This window comes from Sinocyclocheilus anshuiensis, unplaced genomic scaffold (genome assembly GCF_001515605.1).
Source record: "Sinocyclocheilus anshuiensis isolate Anshui unplaced genomic scaffold, SAMN03320099.WGS_v1.1 scaffold2557, whole genome shotgun sequence".
NCBI classification, from domain to species: Eukaryota; Metazoa; Chordata; class Actinopteri; order Cypriniformes; family Cyprinidae; genus Sinocyclocheilus; species Sinocyclocheilus anshuiensis.
This window is the reverse complement of record NW_015544359.1, coordinates 156,221-174,816: the sequence shown is the minus strand read 5'-3', so window position 1 is coordinate 174,816 and position 18,596 is coordinate 156,221. Positions and strand designations below refer to the sequence as shown.

At 36.7% G+C, this 18,596-nt stretch overlaps 1 protein-coding gene across 4 annotated transcripts in view; it reads left to right on the top strand.

Annotated features, from left to right (window-relative positions):
* Positions 1-18,596, top strand: part of LOC107698167 (echinoderm microtubule-associated protein-like 4) — a 65,024-nt gene that overhangs the window by 39,877 nt on the left and 6,551 nt on the right. For all 4 annotated transcript variants that reach the window (XM_016499127.1, XM_016499128.1, XM_016499126.1 and 1 more), the window contains 12 exons: positions 774-884; positions 1,509-1,604; positions 1,902-2,036; positions 3,236-3,371; positions 7,372-7,523; positions 8,547-8,672; positions 10,044-10,175; positions 12,981-13,048; positions 13,156-13,244; positions 13,342-13,439; positions 17,278-17,365; positions 17,580-17,678. In XM_016499127.1, coding sequence (XP_016354613.1) covers positions 774-884; positions 1,509-1,604; positions 1,902-2,036; positions 3,236-3,371; positions 7,372-7,523; positions 8,547-8,672; positions 10,044-10,175; positions 12,981-13,048; positions 13,156-13,244; positions 13,342-13,439; positions 17,278-17,365; positions 17,580-17,678 — 1,330 coding nt within the window. The remainder of the gene's footprint in view (positions 1-773; positions 885-1,508; positions 1,605-1,901; positions 2,037-3,235; positions 3,372-7,371; positions 7,524-8,546; positions 8,673-10,043; positions 10,176-12,980; positions 13,049-13,155; positions 13,245-13,341; positions 13,440-17,277; positions 17,366-17,579; positions 17,679-18,596) is intronic.

Genomic DNA, 18,596 nt, shown 5'->3' with positions numbered 1-18,596 from the left:
ATATATGCTCTTTTGGACCTTCTAATTATCAGAGTATCCTGAAAATAAAATATTTTGAAAATATATTAAAATAGAAAACTTTTAATAATTTTTTAATTGTAATAATATTTCACAATATTACTGTTTTTACTGTATTTTTGATCAAATAAATGGCACCTTAGTGAGCATGAGCGACGTCTTTTAAAAACATAAAAAATCATACTGATGCATTAAACAATCATGTAGTTGTGTCTCTCGGAGTATGTAAGCATTCAATCTTTTTATATTCACCTTCTAACAATGGTAAATTATTTATAAAACTTGATTGTTGTACTGTATCTGTATTTCTGCATTGATAGTCTTATATCTGCCATGAATTAAAGTATGATACAACTGGCTCATTCTTCCATAATAGCTATTTCTCTCACTTTGTTTTGTCCTGTCAGTATAACTTGATTTGCTCATAACATTTACTCATTGCTCATTATATGGCATTATTTTTTTCTTTCCAAGGACCTGTTAAACTACTCTACTTCATTTTCAAATATTATGCTCAATCTTTTGGCTTTAGTTAAGCTAAAATAGGAGAACAGGTCTGGAATAACTGGCTAGTTTCTATTCCGCTTTAGCAAACAAACTTTCAAGACAAACTATGTCTTGAAAGTGCATAAACACATCAACCTGCAGGTATTCAGAGGATCCCTAAAGAACTTAAAAGCTTAAGCTCTTTTGGGATGTTTACCTCATAAGTTCCTGCTGTGATATTTGACATGTCTGTATTGTGGATCCTGCAGCCGCTTCAGCCTCACGTCAGAGTTTGGGACTCCGTCAGTCTGTCCACGCTGCAGATCATCGGCCTCGGCACCTTTGAGAGAGGAGTTGGATCCCTCGCTTTCTCTAAAGCCGTGAGTCTAACATCAGCTATCTAATTTGAATTGATTTCATTGTTTAATTAGCATTGCCTAACAGCTATTTTGATAATTGATAAGCCTGGCATTTTTTTTTTTTTTTTCTAAATTATTCTAATATTTTTCACAGTCTTGCACTGCGCTCTTCCTGGATCTGGGTCATGTTTGCATTTTTTTATTTTTTTCCCAACTGCCAATAATGCTAACCTTGAAATCAGGATATGCCATAAAATAATATCATGTCTGTGCAAATCGACTGAGAATTGAACAATATTTGTAATTTGTCTCAGAGGAAGATAGGAATTTTGTTGCCTTTGTGACAGTTTTTCTGGTGACTACTGGATAATACAAGACTTCTTCACCTTACAAATGGTGGAAAACCTCAAGTTTTTATGAACCTGGTTGTTTCAACATCAAACACTGCACTCTTTGGTCATTTTCAGTGACTCTATTTGGATGAAGTGCAAATATATAAACAGCTCTTTTATGGGGAGACTGAAGAAACCGAAAGTTTTGTGATTGTTTGTTTGTAAACAGTAATTTAATCTAAAATATTAGAGTATGGATTTGTGATGCTCTCACTGTGTGTGTGTGTGTGTGTGTGTGTGTTTGTGTGTGTAGGACTCAGGCATTCATCTCAGTGTGATTGATGACTCTAATGAGCACATGCTCACTGTGTGGGACTGGCAGAAGAAATCAAAAATCGCTGAGATTAAGGTACGTGGACACTTCTTTGATTCATTTGGTTCTCGTCTCACATATCACCACTCCCTTCCTCTTTTACCATCTCCCTTCCTTTGTTCCTTTCTTTTAGATTTCTTAGCCCTTATCTTGTTTCCTCCTTCTCCTTTTTCTCAGCCTTTTTCATCTCGGTTGAGATGGCTTCCTTCTCGTCCTTTTATGTTTTGCCATGTCTGTTCCATTTGTACCCGGTTTCCCTGCACATTCCTCTTTTGCTTCTTCTCATCTCTTTGTTCTTCATGTAATGATTTTGCCAATATACTGTTTTATCAGACAACCAATGAAGTGGTCTTAGCGGTGGAGTTTCACCCGACTGACGCCAACACCATTGTCACATGTGGGAAATCCCATATCTTCTTCTGGACCTGGAGTGGTTCCTCACTCACCCGCAAACAAGGCATCTTTGGCGTAAGGACATCCATGCTTATATTTCTCATTGGGGAATTTAAAAAGAAAATAGTTCACCCAAAAATAAAAATTTGCTGAATATGTACTCACCCTTAGGCCATAAAAGATGTAGATGAATTATTTTATCATCAACATTTTCAAGAAATTTAGCATTACATCACTTGCTCACCAATGGATCCTCTGAAGTGAATGGGTGCCGTCAGAATTGAGTCCAAACAGCTGATAAAAACATCACAATAATTCACTCGTAATCCTACTATGGTCCATCAGTTAGCATCTTATGAAAAACTGCCTGTTTTTAAGAAACAAATCCATCATTAAGGCACTTTAACTTTAAACTGTCGATTCTGGCCAAAATCTCAATCCATAATAATGCTTGAAAAAAGTCCATCCCTTATTGTCCTCTCACATCACGACTTTTTCACTGGAGAAAACGATATTATGGAGATAAGGCTTGTATTTTATACAGAAGGAACAGTTTGAAGTTAAACTTATCTTAATAATGGATTTCTAGTGGATTATTGTGATTTTCATTTTTTGGATGAACTATTCTTTAATGAGCTTTTTATTTGACAGTCGAGTTTCACAAAGACTGCATCATTCGACTAGTTTCAAGATCCCTCTTTGTCTTGCAACTCATTAGTATGAGTGTTCAGATAGATGATAATCTACAGTTTCAAAAACAGCATATCAGTTTGAAATAAACGAATCGATTCAGAACTCTGATTCATTGATTATTTAGCATAATTACTCAGAAGAGTCCATGGAAGACTCCATGTTGCATTTTTTTTTTTAATTGAAATGTTTTAGTTAAAATATATGTACTGCAGGTAAATATTTTATTTTGTTTTACTATATACTTTATATTGTTTGATATATTTGAGCTCATTTAGTGAATATCAATGTGAAAAAACATACCATAATTATTTTAACTAGATTTTTACGGATTGGGGGAAAAAAATCGCCGTGTCAGACCATTTCAGAGAAAATACAGTAAATATTGAGTCGTGTATGAAATAGTCAAAAGGTAAAAAAAAATCAAGATAAATTTTATTTAAGCAACATTTCCCAGCCCAAGAAACATTTCTTGACTAATACTGCAGTCAGCTTGATGTACAAAGCACAGACTAGTACATAGTACATGGAGTTTATAAAACCTGACTTCACATTTAATACTTTTGTTTGTGTGTCTTTGACAGAAATATGAGAAACCCAAATTTGTACAGTGTTTGGCTTTTCTCAATAATGGAGACATCCTGACCGGAGACTCAGGAGGAATCATGCTGATATGGACCCGCAGCACCGCTGAACCAGCACCGGGGAAAGGGCCGAAAGGTAGACGCTTGTCACACACACACACACACACACACCAGACACACACACACCAGGCACACACACACACACACACACACACACAGGCACAGACATTATTAGCACTGCCAACATACTAAAACACATACTTCACATTAACATTCTCCTCATTTCCTTACAAAAAGTACTTTGGTCGCAAGTTATAGTATCCTCTACCAAATGCAGTATGATCCGCTGCTATGCAGCACGCTCTGAAACCAAAGAGACTAGAGAAGTTCCCGCTCACCATAAAAGAAAGTAAAGGAAGTAGAATGAGGCCAGATGCATGTAGGGTCAATGCATAGCCACATTATGTTCTACCAAAAGACACATGTCATATTAACAGTAGCAGACAAGTTACTGCACAGGTCAGGAAAGGCTGTAGGATTTACAACTCTGACGACACACTGCTATAGGAAATCTTTGTTTATTTCTTATGTCATGACTGTGAAAATTACATGAAAAGCTCCGTTTATGATTGCCATTCCATAGTTTGTTTTACTTCAGTAGTAAAATACACTCAGTTAAAAAAAGGGATTTATTACACTATGGTAAATGCAACATATAAAACCTCGCTGACCCTCACATTTGACCTACTATGGCCCATGTGTGCTCAAGTTTATGTAAAATAATCATTTCTTTGCAACAAGTCTCTTATGCTCACCAAGGCTGCATTTATTTGATCAGAAATACAGTAAAACAGTATTATTGTGAAATAGTATTACAGTTAACCGTTCTGTTTAAATGTATTTTAGAATGTAATTTATTCCTGTGATGCAAAGCTGAATTTTCAGCATCATTACTCCAGTCTTCAGTGTCACATGATCCTTCAGAAATCATTCTAATATGCTGTTTAGCTGCTCAAGAAACATTTCTTATATTATCAGTGTTGAAAACAGTTGTGGTATTAGAAAAGATGTTAGTATCATGGCACTTTAAGGTACCTTATTAACGTTTTGTTTCGTCAACACTATAATGTTAATGAGGCCAGCATTCATTTCAGGAAAACAGTGACGGAAACAGAAACTTCTAGAAACCTGTGGCAGAGAGTAGCTTTCAAGAAGACTTTCAATGGAAGTGCACAGCTCGTGAAATGTGATGTGACTGAAACTGTTTGCATGCACACATGCTAGTGTCTGTGTGCACAAGTTGACAGATTGTTTTCTCTGTGTTGATCCTGGAGTTGTAATGGTTTTCACTGGCATGCTGTGGAACTGGATTGGCTGCACCACATGCCGAAACTCTGCCAACTCCTGCTCGTTTATCACACTCCTTTATTTACCCTCTCAATCTGTACAGTGCAGTCCTGTGACACAGCGCCCCCTAAAGGACGCAAACTACTACTACTACTCCCAATCACAGAGCCCAATCGAGCACTTGTAGTAGTTTTACTTGATACTTTGAAATGAAATTCTTCATTAATCTATAAAATCTGTAACTTTCAAAACTCAAACTCTTTCCTGAGTCCAAAGAAGTGCATTTATGGAAGTTCAGCTGCCTGTAGCTCATCTCAAACTTCTACATAAACAAATTAATACATAAGCACGACTGCCTATATTTATATATCAGTGACACCTGATCCAGAAGCTTGGCCCAGTGTTATTGCATTACCATTCAAAAGTTTAGGGTCAGTAAGATTTGTTATGTTGAATGAAATTAATACTTATATTCTGCAAGGATGCATTAAATTGATCAAAATTAACAGTAAAGACTTTTGATTAGGGCTGTTCATTTCGGTTATTTTTTCTAACCGACAACCGACGCTCGTTAACCGATTGTTAAACGTTAACTGACAAGATTATTTGCAGCGCTTCTGCGAGCGGAGAAAAACATAATAAAGCAAGGCTATATATATATATATATATATATATATATATAAATAACGAATAAATAGGCCTATACGAGAAACATATTTTTACTTAAATAATAAATTAAGAAAATGAAAGAAAAACTGTGCAACAAGTAGCCTAGTATGAAGAGTTTCGGTTAATTTTTGTGCTGCGCGAAAGGAAACAGACGGCATCCTATTTTTCTTTAGGTTTATTTTACAAAAGCACAAAGATTTGTTTTTATTGTGAATGTACACAAATAAAGGCAAACCTTTTACAATTCTGATTATCTTTGACTAAAAGGAGTAGTTGCTTCCACTGTTAGAAGGAAACAATTCAAGTGATTGCACTGGTGCCGCATACGCGCACACAGTTAAGCATTGCTACCTTGACAATGCAGCCTGTTCATTATCATAATAAAATACAGTCAGTCAAACATATGGAAAAAAAAACTATGTAGTAAAAAAAATATGTAGCCTAGGCCTAGTAAAAAATATGTAGTAAAATCTGTGCTGTTAAGTGTTATCACAGTACCGCCGTGATGTTATGCAAAACATTTTGTTTTACGTGGATATTGGAACGCAAGTGAAGTACATAATAAATAATAATATTCCATTCAAATACATTGTGAATACGGAAACATTTGATTTTGTGTGGAATGAGAGACCCAACTTTGATTTCAGTTTCGTTTTAGCCTAAATTAATTCGTTTTGGCTTGTCGTTTATATTGCTATAGCTTCTTATATTTTTAATTCTTGTTCTTTTCTAAATACTGTTAATTGAAAGGATTTGTTGTGGAGTGAGGAGAACTAAAATAGCCTAGCTATGTTTACAGTGTTTATTATAATAAATTTCGCATCGGTATTAGGCATTTCTGAATGAAATTTTTTTTATACGTGTAGCGTATTTTAACCATGCAGCAAACCTTTTTAAATATTTTGATAAATTACTGAAAAAATAAATTAAATTACTTTTTAAACCATTTAACTGATTGTATTAATCGGTCAAAATTCTTACGGTCGGTTAAACGGTTCAAATGAACATCCCTACTTTTGATGTTACAAAAGGTTTCTATTTCAAATAAACTTCCTATTCATCAAAGAATCCTGGAAGTATCACAGTTTCCACAAAAAAGTAAGCATCACAACTGTTTTTAACACAGATAATAATCAGAAATATGTCTTGAGAAACAAATTGGCATATTAAAATGATTTCTGAACGATCATGTGACACTGAAGACTGCAGTAATGATGCTGAAAATTCATTTACAATGAATACATTTTTAAATATATTACAATATAATAGTTTTTTTTTAATTGTAATATTTCACACCTTTAACTGTGTTTTTGATCAAAGAAGTTGATTGATGAGCATAAGAGACTTATGAATTACATTCTGACTTTTTCCAGATAGCAATGGCATTTAAAATCGAACTTGCATAGCTAGATGTGTCTGTTCTTGTATGCTTTGTGGATTAGTATTTTGTTAAATGAGTTGTAAAATAGAGTGACATCGTGCAAAAACAACAGACAGATAAGTGCACACTTTATGAAAATTAATTCCTGCTTAAGCCGCGTAACATCCTCCTGTTATGAAGCCTCACATGTGCTTCGCCGGCTGCTGCTTCATTTCGTCTTTCCCTCTTAAGTCATTTGGCATATGTCATGTCCTGAACTGGCCTCGTCTAGCTGATTTCCTGTCTCTGCGTCTGTACGCTTGCAGATACCATGTAACTGTAGAAGTGCGGTAGTGCAGGTGTGTTATAGTGTGTCTGTTCAGAAACGCACAGTGTGTGTGTGGAGTTATGTGTGTATTGACGGGGCTGGATCAGCACTCCAGGGGTCTATATTTCCCTTGGTTTGGCTCTTTGCGCAGACAGCCGAGCCGTCGGTATTATTACAGGGAGAAGTGATAATCTACTGGAATTCCCAGAATGCAACATCATCACACACACACGCACCCCTGGCCTCACTGGCAAGCATATCTATGAGCTTCTCTTTCACTAGCTTTTCTAAAAGCCCCATCACATCCCCAATGGCAAAACAGTCTGGCACTTAAACCGCATTAGCCAGGAGATATATTTGTGGTATTCTGTTCCCAGAAATGGTGTGCGAGTGGGTCTCCATCTGTCTTACTAACCTGTCCCGTCCCCATAGGAGCGTTTCAGATCACGCGTCAGATCAAGGCTCACGACGGCAGTGTCTTCACTCTGTGTCAGATGAGGAACGGCACTCTGCTCACAGGGGGCGGCAAAGACCACAAGATCATTCTGTGGGACCACGACCTGAATCCAGAGAGAGACATCGAGGTGAGAGACAAAGCTGAGCAACGCTCACACTCTCACATACATGTTTTTAAAGAGATACATATCTGGTATACATTACAAGTAAAAGTTTGGAATAATTACATTATTTTAATGTTTTTAAAAAGGCTTTTCTGTAACACTTTACTTAAAGCCTTTATGTATAATGCATTACAAAAGTAGTTTTAATGCATTAATTATGCCTTGTAATGCACCTTATAATGCAGTGTACAATCTCATGAATAACTGTATCCACAATTAATACACTGTAACATTTAACAATTCTTTGTTACACTATGCATTTTAAATTTGGTTATAATTATGTAATGTATTGCAGTGCACATTATGAATAATTATTATGCATTATACCCTTTAATAACTCTATATAATGCATTATACATAAAGGCTTTAAGTAAAGTGTTACCAAAGTTCCTTATGCACACTGCGTTCATTTGATCAAAAATACAGTAAAAACAGAAATATTGTATAAATATAATTAATAAATATTCCTAGCGACCCCAAACTTTTCAACAGTTGTATGTATGATACTAATTAATAGTAATTGCATAGTAAATTAGTTACACTTTATTTTGTGGAGACATTGTTACAGTGTAATTGGGTCAAAGACATAATGAGGTTTTCAAGCATCAAAGCAATAAAAGTTTAATACAGCTTTACTTTTTTCTTTTCTTTTCTGAACATTAGAATGTGTCCCATTTAATTTTATTAACAATAGTTCATATACTGTACCAACAAATCGTGTCAGTCATATTTATTACAAGAATCATTAGATGACATAAAAAAAATTAGCTTAATGTTAAACAACTACATATACTGTCTTTAGGGTTAGGGTTAGTTACTTGTAATTATGCATAATTTACTGTTACGCTAGTACATGTAACATGTAACTATGTCACCCTAACATAAAGTGTTACCAGAAATCATAGCATATAATATGAGAAACATCACAAGCTCTTATAACAAGATAAGAAAACAGCATATCTATCATGTGTGATTGGTTTTCTTCAGGTCCCAGATCAGTATGGCACTATTCGTGCAGTAGCTGAGGGTAAGGGCGAGCAGTTTCTGGTGGGCACTTCACGCAACTTCATTCTGAGAGGCACCTTCAATGATGGATTTCAGGTGGAAGTGCAGGTAAACCAGATCTTTTATCTCTTGTGCAGCCTTATACTCTTAAAAATAAAGGTTTCAAAAGGGGGTTTTGCAGTGATGCCATGGAAGAACAATTTCTGTTTCCCCAAAGAAGCTTTCAATGAACAATTCTTAAAAGAACCTTAGGCCCTGTTTACACTAGTGTGTTTTCGTTTTAAAATGAAAACGATCCTCGTCTACACTGGCGTTTTCACTGCGTTTCAGAATCGATCTCCATCCACACTACACAACCGAAAACGCATGTCACGTGACCATTCATGCAGGTACAAATACAGAGTTCTGGCATGAAACTCTAGATGGCGCAGCCTGATAGGTCTAACTCAATCTCACCTAATGACATCATTATCACATGGCTCAGCTGATTGGTTCTCTCCTGTATCAGTAGCCAATGAGCTCGCTGCTCAACATTCAAATACATGACTAGTGCTTGCCGTAGCAGTGCAGCTTGCTTCAGAAACCCCTCCACCTTCCCCAGCTCCACCTGTATAGATCTGCTATGAGGTGATTCATGTATGCTATATGGGGGTTATTTCATGTATGTTATATTTGCAGCAGCAATATTTCTTATATGCTCACAGCAGCATGTTGTGTATGTATTGGCAGTAGCAAGTCTCGGTACTTGCTCTGCCGCAGCAGCAGCGTAGCAGATCTATTCCACCAAGACCAAATACATTAACATTGTATCGCCATCGTTTTCAAAAGTCTCTGTTTTGCTCCGTTTACACTGAAACGCAACCCCGGAGTTTTCAAACTAAAACGGGATCTGCAGCGTTTTCAAAAGTCTGTTTTCGAGGGTCGAAAACGCTGGAGTAGTGTAAATGACAGGTGTAGCCGTAGCAAAAGTTATACATTTTAAAATGGAAAAAGATGCAATCCCGCACACTATCAATACTTGCTAAATATTGAAGTTTATTGTCACAAGCACAAGCAATGTTTCAGTCCACTGACTTTCATCAGGCATATGCTTTTTATATTTTTGATTCGACAGTGTTGTTGGACTATTTTTCCTATGCACCAATCGTTAAAACCAAAAGTTTTAAAATGAAAACGTACTAGTGTAAACGTAGCCTTAGTGTGGTTATTTTAATGATCTGAAGAACCTTTTTCTATTATAAAGAACCTTCTGTGGAATGAAAGGATTCCATGGGTGTTAAAGATTCTCCATGGAATGCCATCAAGAACCTTTTATTTTTAAGAGTGTCGTGAAGATTAATAAGCTTTTTTTCCCCCACAATTCTCAATAATCCCAATAATCTTAATCTCTCAAATACATAGGGTGAATGCTTATCAAACATGCACTTGTACCTGCAGTCACAGTTATAGAGTTAGTTTCATGGGACTCTCTATTTTTAGGGACACACGGATGAGCTGTGGGGTCTGGCCGCCCACCCGTTCAAGGAGCTGTTCCTCACCTGTGCTCAGGACAGACAGGTGTGTCTGTGGAACTCAGTGGACCACACGCTGGAATGGGCCAGACTGCTGGACGTAAGACTCCAACAAACACACATTTGCACGAATACAGTGCTGTGAAAACGTTTTTGCCCCCTTCCTGTTTTTTTTTTTTTTTTGCATATTTGTCACACTTAAAAGATTCAGATCATCAAACAAATTTTAATATTACACAAAGATAACCCAAGTAAATACAAAATGCAGTTTTGAAATAATTATTTCAATTATTAAGGGAAAAACGCTGTCCAAACATGCCTGACCCTGCGTGAAAAAATAATTGCTGCCTAAACATAATAACTGGTTGGGCCACCCTTTGCAGCAACAACTGCAATCAGGCATTTGCGATAACTGGCAATGAGTCTCTCACATTGCTGTGGATGAATTTTGGCCCACTCTTCTTTGCAGAATTGTTTTAATTCAGCCACATTGGAGGGTTTTCGAGCATGAATGGACTTTTTAAGGTCATGCCACAGCATCTCAATCGGATTTAAGTCCAGACTTTGACTTGGCCACTCCAAAACCTTCATTTTGTTTTTGCTGGTGTGTTTGGGATCATTGTCCTGCTGCATAACTCAAGTGTGCTTGAGCTTGAGGTCACAAACTGACGGCCAGATATTCTCCTTCAGGATTTTCCGATAGAGTGCAGAATTCATGGTTCCATCAATTATGGCAAGTCATCCAGGTCCTGGAGCTGCAAAGCAGCCCCAGACCATCACACTACCACCACCATGTTTGACTGTTGGTATGATGTTCTTTTTATGAAATGCTGTGTTGGTTTACGCCAGATGTAACGGGACACACACCTTCCAAAAAGTTCAACTTTTGTCTCATCAGTCCACAGAATATTTGCCCAAAAGTCTTGGGGCTAATCAAGATATTTTTTGGCAAATGTGAGACAAGCCTTTGTGTTCTTTTTGGTCAGCAGTGGCTTTTGCCTTGGAACTCTTGTTGAGTCATGAACACTGACCTTTAGATGAGTTCTTAAGATGTTGTTCTGGGTTCTTTTATGACCTCCTGGATGAGTCATCGTTGAGCTCTTGGAGTAATTTTGGTCGGCTGGCCACTCCTGGGAAGGTTCACCACTGTCCAAGTTTTCTCCATTTGTGGATAATGGCTCTGACCGTGGTTCCAAATTTACAAAGCTCAAAGTCCACTTCAAAAGGAGATATTTTATTTAACAGAAATCACTTTTCAAAAATTACAACGAATGACTCGTTTGGACTACAAGGTAGAGACCTGCACTCCCGCGGGAGTACAGCGGGACCCAACGTAACAGGGTGCGGCACGGGACATATTTCAGAAGGCGGGCCTTCATTTGATACAGGGACTATTCGAGCCGTTCATGCCAGACTGAGGAGAGAGGTGTTGTAATAATGTAAAATATGTGAAAAATAATGTTTTTCGAACAACCTAGTATGAGAGTCTGTTCTAGTGCACCCCCAAAACAAAATCAAGACTTTGTAAAAGAGCATAATAGGACCCCTTTAAAAAACAGGAAACCTTTTCACGGCACTGTATGACTGTCAGTGGCCTGTAAAATATTGCAAATATTAATAATGACAATAATAATAAGCACAATACGCTAACCTTTCACCAGGTAATATAGTTAATCGGCTTCGTTAAAGGTGGCCTTAAAGGGCATAACCACTAAACGTTTCATTTTTGTAACTATCAAAACAATCCAGGGCTACAGTTCTCTGTTCTGTACTTAATTTCACTGGTTACTGGCATAAATTATGGCCCAGTGCTTTGTTCTTTTAAAAAACCAAAGACAGCTTGTTTGTTGATTTTGTGAAAACTTTCTATTCATCTAGATGTAATCCGTACTGAATATTTCTCAGAAAACAAAGTGGAATAAAGAGATGTTGGGGAATCTGTTGGCAAACTTTATGACACGTGCCATGACATTAGTGGTTCTTGCAAAACCTTTTTATTAAGACATCAGTAAAAAGTCAGTTTGCCCAGTTTGGCAAATACATATTTTTTTTCACAGAATCATTTATTGTAACAGTGGTTACTGTTTTTGGACAGTGTGTCTCTGAGCTAAGACTATGGTTTGTAGGACCTTGAAAGATTGAAAGATACACCGAATAACCACTAAATACCCCTTGTCATCTTAACTGTAGGTTGTTTACATTTGTATTGATGCAGTAATACAGTATTTAGTTGATGTATGTATATCAGGTTTAATTTTTTTTTTGTGACCTCATCCACACATTTAGAGCAGTGCTTCTCAACCAGGGGGCCGGGACCCACTACGGGGCCTCAGCACATTTCCAAGAGGGCCATAAAATGGCTTAAGATTATTAAAAAACTGCTTGCTTGTTTTTTCTCTCTCTCTCTCTCTCTCTCTCTCTCTCTCTCTCTCTCTCTCTCTCTCTCTCTCTCTGTATAAACAACTGAATTTAAGAACCAAGGTTCCCAAAGACTTGGAAAACCTGGATACTGTATGTGAGGGTAGTTTGATGATTTTTTTTTTTAAACCCGGAAAAGTCATGGAAATTTCAATAATACATTTAAATTTTTGTAATTAAAGTTCTAAAATGTTTATCAGGTAGAAAAAAAAAAAAAAAAAAAAGTAAAGTCTGGAAACGTCATGCAAATGCATTGGTTTTTTGAAATGCATTCAGTTCTTGAAACACTTTAAATGATAGATTTTTTAATAATTTATTTTAATGCATTGTCACATCTAATGTCTGTAAAAGTTTAAAAATAAGCACCTTTCATTTCAGCAGAAATATAGAAATTAGAGCATCTGCATTAGATCCAGAACTCTCAGTTTTGTAATAGAGTCCCGTGCGCTTTGAGTGTGACAGTACTAATGTGGTTGTGTGTTATTAGGAGCACGGGCATTGCGCAGATTTCCATCCTAGCGGTTCGGTTGTTGCCATTGGTACGCACTCAGGGAAGTAAGTGATCTCTATATCATCTCTATATCAGGTTTACATGAAAAACTCATTGAACATAAAAATGCTTTGGTGACTGTAGTTCAGAGATTGTTTTGTATGTGTCTCAGGTGGTATGCTCTGGACGCAGAGACGCGAGACCTGGTGGCCATTCACACAGACGGCAATGAGCAGCTGTCATTGATGCGCTACTCTATCGGTGAGTAGGAGTCTGGTTTGTTTGCATACTCTGTATTTTTTTTTTCTTGCATTTCTGTGCCGAGCAGACAACCAGACGTCTCTGTGTCTCTCCTCAGATGGCACGCTGCTGGCAGTGGGATCACATGATAACTTCATTTACCTCTACACGGTGTCGGATAAGGGACGCAAGTACAGCAGATATGGGAAATGCACTGTGAGTATCTGAAATGTTTGTGACTGTTTGCATAAAACAGCTCAGTGGATCTCAGGCGCATTGAACTCCCGAAGCTTTACTACTGTGCTTGTCCTGACACTGACTGATAGAAAATTTCCAAAAAAAAAGATTGAAGTTGAAAGTTTTACCTAAAACCTAAGGTCATTTTATTTATTGATTTATTTATTTATAGACATTTAAAAAAATATATTAGAAACAAAAAAGAATGCAAAGAATTTGAAACTAGAATTTGAAACATGCATTTAAAACGTATTCGTAATCGATCCATAAATAATGCCTTTTGGTTAATATTACAATTCACATACTTGTTTTATGGCTGTATTATTGTCTATTTTCACTATTCCCCTTTCTGCTGGATCCGAGGGTTCAGGGAGAGTGGAGAATAAAACTTTACCATGCGTGACCGTTTGCCCATGTCTGACCTGGGTCTCGTTTCGCTCGGCTGTACTCCATCAACACACTCTGAATCACACCACTGTTCTTCTAAATTTTTTTTTTTTTTAGGATTTTTCTGTGCAGTTTTTCAGTATTTGAGAAGTTTAATGTCATTAACATCTGTGTTCAATCATTGAGTCATTCTCTGAAACGGGTGCCTTACAGAGTACATTTGTGTAGATTTACAGTGGTGTGAAAAAGTGTTGGCCCCCTTCCTGATTTCTTATTTTTTTGCATGTTTGTCACACTTTAATGTTTCAGATCATCAAACAAATTTAAATATTACACAAAAATAATGCAAGTAAATACAAAATGCAGTTTTTAAATGATGATTTCATTTATTAAGGGAAAAAAGCTGTCCAAACCTACGTGGCCCTACGTGAAAAATTAATTGCCCCCTCCTGTTAAATCATGAAAGAACTGCAATTAACCACATTATTTTAGAAAGCCGAGTTAAATTTCACTAGCCACACCCAGGCCTGATTACTGCCAGACCTGTTGAATCAAGAAATCACTTAAATAGAACCTGTCTGACAAAGTGAAGCATGCTTAAATAGCAACACATTATGCCATCTTTTAAGTGTGACAAATATGCAAAAAATAAAAAAAACAGGAAGGGGGCCAACACTTTTTCACACCACTGTATACGTTCTGTCAGACAATAAAAAAAGTTCTGTCATGTACTAATATGTTGCTTTGTGAATGCTTTGATAGACTACATTTATAATCCATTTTGAATTCAAGTATTTTATCTTAAAAAACACTTAAAAAAACATTTCGGTGTTTAATGTTCTTCATTAAACATGATGGACAAACAAATGGTTCTCCTGTCATAGAACAACCCAATTATGAAATGACTATCAGAAATGAAATTATTTCCACATTGTTTTTGTGAGTGTCTGTCCTTCGACAAGTCATAAAGAGAGTGAAGAAACGCTGGTTGTGAAATGGCTGAAGATGTCAGTGTGATTTTAGTGGACAAAATGAAAGCGTGCCTCTCTTTCAGCACTCTTGACTGCCTGACACGTCTGAGCTTCCAGAGGGAATTCAGACATTGTGGGAGTGCTGGCCTGTGGTTTTATTGATGCTGGCAGACGAATCGCTCATGTGTCTGTCAGCGTAGCTGAACCATGTTACTCACAGACAGATGAGAGCAGATGAACACATACAGTGGCCACAAAACGTACTTGGACACGTAAGCAAAACTTAAAAAATATCAAACTGAGTGATTCATTGTAAAGAAAAAAGCACAAAAACACATTTTCAAGAAAATATCACAAAGACTACAAATCACCAAAACATCAGCTTATTAAAAGTATTTGAAAATGGCTAGTTACTGAGAAAAGCTCCAACAGCATTTGAGTGCAGATGACATGGTTTAATAGTTTATCGATGCAATTCATAAGAGATTCATACATTTTTACATGTGACTTAAATGTGCAAATGCTGTTGAGGTAAAAAATTCCAAGCAATGCACCGTTGAGCTATAAACCATTTGCATTACAGTGCAGCCTGGGAAAGTTTGCCTTTTACTGACCTCTTTCGACAGCCATAGAAAGGAAGTTCAGGATCTAGGATAGTGGAAACTGAAAGCACATGTCAATATGTATGAAAAGCTGGAAATGGAGAAACAGGTGATCTTTGTAATCTACAGGGGGGACTCTGTGTGCAGATGGCAAGCTTTCACAAACGCGAGACTCTTTAAAACACGTACACACACTCACATGTAAATGTCAGTGCACATATGGGAGGGAAGCCTGCGGACAAGTCAGAGCCTAGTCAGACAAACTGAGATTCCCTCCCTGGGCTGTAAGTCAGACGGTATTAGTTTTGTGTCTCTCTTTGCTCTGGGTGGAGACCCTCCAGCATTATTTATTGTGACCACTGAGTTCAGTCTTTGACGAAGCCTCTTTTTGTGCTATTCCATCCCTTTGATTAGTTGTCAGTGTCAGTGAGACGCTCAGGCTCTTGTTGACGCCGTCTCATTTGAAGAGGGTTTATTTGTGCTTTTAGATTAATTGATTTTTCAACTGAACTTTTGAACTCTTGTTGCTTTCATGTATCTAGGTTAAAGAGCTAGAGTACCTCGAAAATTAAATTGTTCTTATTTTCTCACTAATGTGTTGTTTCAAACCTGTAAGATTTCCTTTAATGGAAAACAAAGTTAGATATTTTGCAGAAAGTCCGATCAGCTGTTTTCCATACAAATGAACATTCACTCTTTAAAGTTCCAAAAAGGACAACAGAGCACCATTACAGTGTCATAGATGTAGTCCAAATGACTCACACACATCATTTCAAGTATTTGAAAATTATTTAATCATTTTGGGTGTGGAACAGCTTGCTAATTGCCCTTGTTCCATTCTTACATGGTGCTTCAGGATGTGGTGTTCATTTGTGTAAAAAAAAAAGTGCTCCTTAGTATATTAAAAAAAAAGAGTATTTTTTTTTTCTCAGAAATATACTTTAAAAGAATACTCAAAGTTAATGTAATGTTTTCAGACATTTAAATGTATCTCAGTTATTATTCTTATATTTTATATTGAATGCAGTTAGCTGGACTTTAGAGTTCAAGTACATTATTGTATGTAATTTCATATGTATTACTTGTATTGTCAATGAAATAGGGTTAAAGTGTACTGCCAAATGCATTTTTGGTAACCTAACAAACTTTAATGTGATTTCTGTTGACATTTTTATGTATTTGAATATATTTGCAATTATACATTTGTAATGATGAAATTACCATTTAGTACAACATCAAATAATTATAATCAAGTACTTAACATGTGCTTTAATTATGTTAGTCAACACATCAAAATAAGTGTACGTCTTTAAAGCACAACAAAATGTTTTTAGTCAAATGTCATGATTTAATCATTTAAAGAAAAACTCTTTAATATTTTAAGATGTACACTTAAATAGCCTTTTATTTCATTAATATTATATTATTGGCAAGTAGAGTTTTTATATACTTGTAAGATTAGAAGTACACTACAAATGCACATTCAAAACAAATAAGCGCATTTCTTTTTCACAAGAGTTGCAGACATTGAAATGTTTGCTTAAATGTTTAATGAGTAACATCTTAAATTTTGGTCTTTTCTTTGAACAAAGATAGTGTGTGTCTTCTGATGTCTGTATAGGTTGAATGTAAATTTCTAGTGCTTGTTTTTGTCCTAAACAGTAGGAATCACTGTCAAAATCATTGCAATAAACAGATGAGCTTAGATATTCCACAAAATGCCTGCGTTTGTGTTCAATTGAAGATTTGAGCAGCTCTGTGATCTATAACAGTTCAATTTGGATTATTGAAAATGTTGTGACAGAACTGTTTCCTTTCTCCTTTTTCATTGTCAAATCTTTTCATCTCTGTCCTCAGGGACATTCCAGCTACATTACACATCTTGACTGGTCTCCCGACAACAAGTTCATCATGTCCAACTCAGGAGACTACGAAATCCTTTACTGTAAGTGGACGACCGCAACAAGCCCTCTCTGGCTCGGTTTCTCTGAAAAACATTCATCTCCAATCGTATTTGATTTTTGTCTCATTGGTTTGGTAGACTACATCATAACTGATTCAGCTTGTGGTTTGTGTTTGCACTTTTTTTGGACCAAAAGAACTTAAATGTTGCACCATATCCCAGATTTTCCTGACATGTTGTTTTCCCTCTTCCACAGGGGACATTCCAAACGGTTGCAAGTTGATTCGTAACCGTTCTGAGTGCAAGGACATCGACTGGGCCACATATACCTGTGTGCTAGGATACCACGTCTTTGGTCAGTATCTGTAGAGTGGTGCATTGTGGGTGTTATTGCTAATAGGGGTTCGATACCTTCTTGTATAGTACCCACTGCTGAAATCTCACAGCCTTCTAAGGGTCTGTCACTGAATGACAATGTGAATCAAACATGACTAAAAATTGGCTACAAGAACGCTTGCTTTGTGTATTATGAGTAAGTGTGCTCTGTGTATGCGTGCCTCGTTTGGTTTTTCCAAATGTGTGGCTGGTATTTGAACGCTTTGCTCTATTTCACACTCATTTCCTGTCAGTGGTTTAGTCTTGAGGGGGTCTTAGTCATTCTCTTTCTCGCACACACCAACACACGTTTGCTTGGCAATCTAAATGAGGACATACCAGACTTACTTTAACTAACTTTTTAATCTAACTTTTACCAGACTAATAACTTTAAAAGGATAGTTCACCCAAAAATGAAAATTTGATGTGTATCTGCTTACCCCCAGGGCATCCAAAATGTAAGTGACTTTGTTTCTTCAGTAGAACACAAATGCAGATTTTTAACTCAAACCGTTGCAGTCTGTCAGTCCTATGATGTAAGTGGATGGGAATCACGGCTTTGAGAGTCATAAAACATACACAAACAAAACTAAATTAAACCCTGCGGCTCATGACGATACATTGATGTGTAAAGACACGAAACGATCGATCTGTGCAAGAAACTGAACAGTATTTATAAAGTTTTTTTTACCTCTGATTCACCGCAATGTCCTAACTATCCTGAGCGCGGATCGCAGACTTATAAGTGCATTACCGCCACCTATCTCTCAAATGGACCATTGACACTTTATCTACAATCTCAATTAGGAGTGTCAATGGTTCCATTCACTTCCATTATATGACTGACAGACTGCAACGGTTTGAGTTAAAAATCTTCGTTTGTGTTCTACTGAAGAAA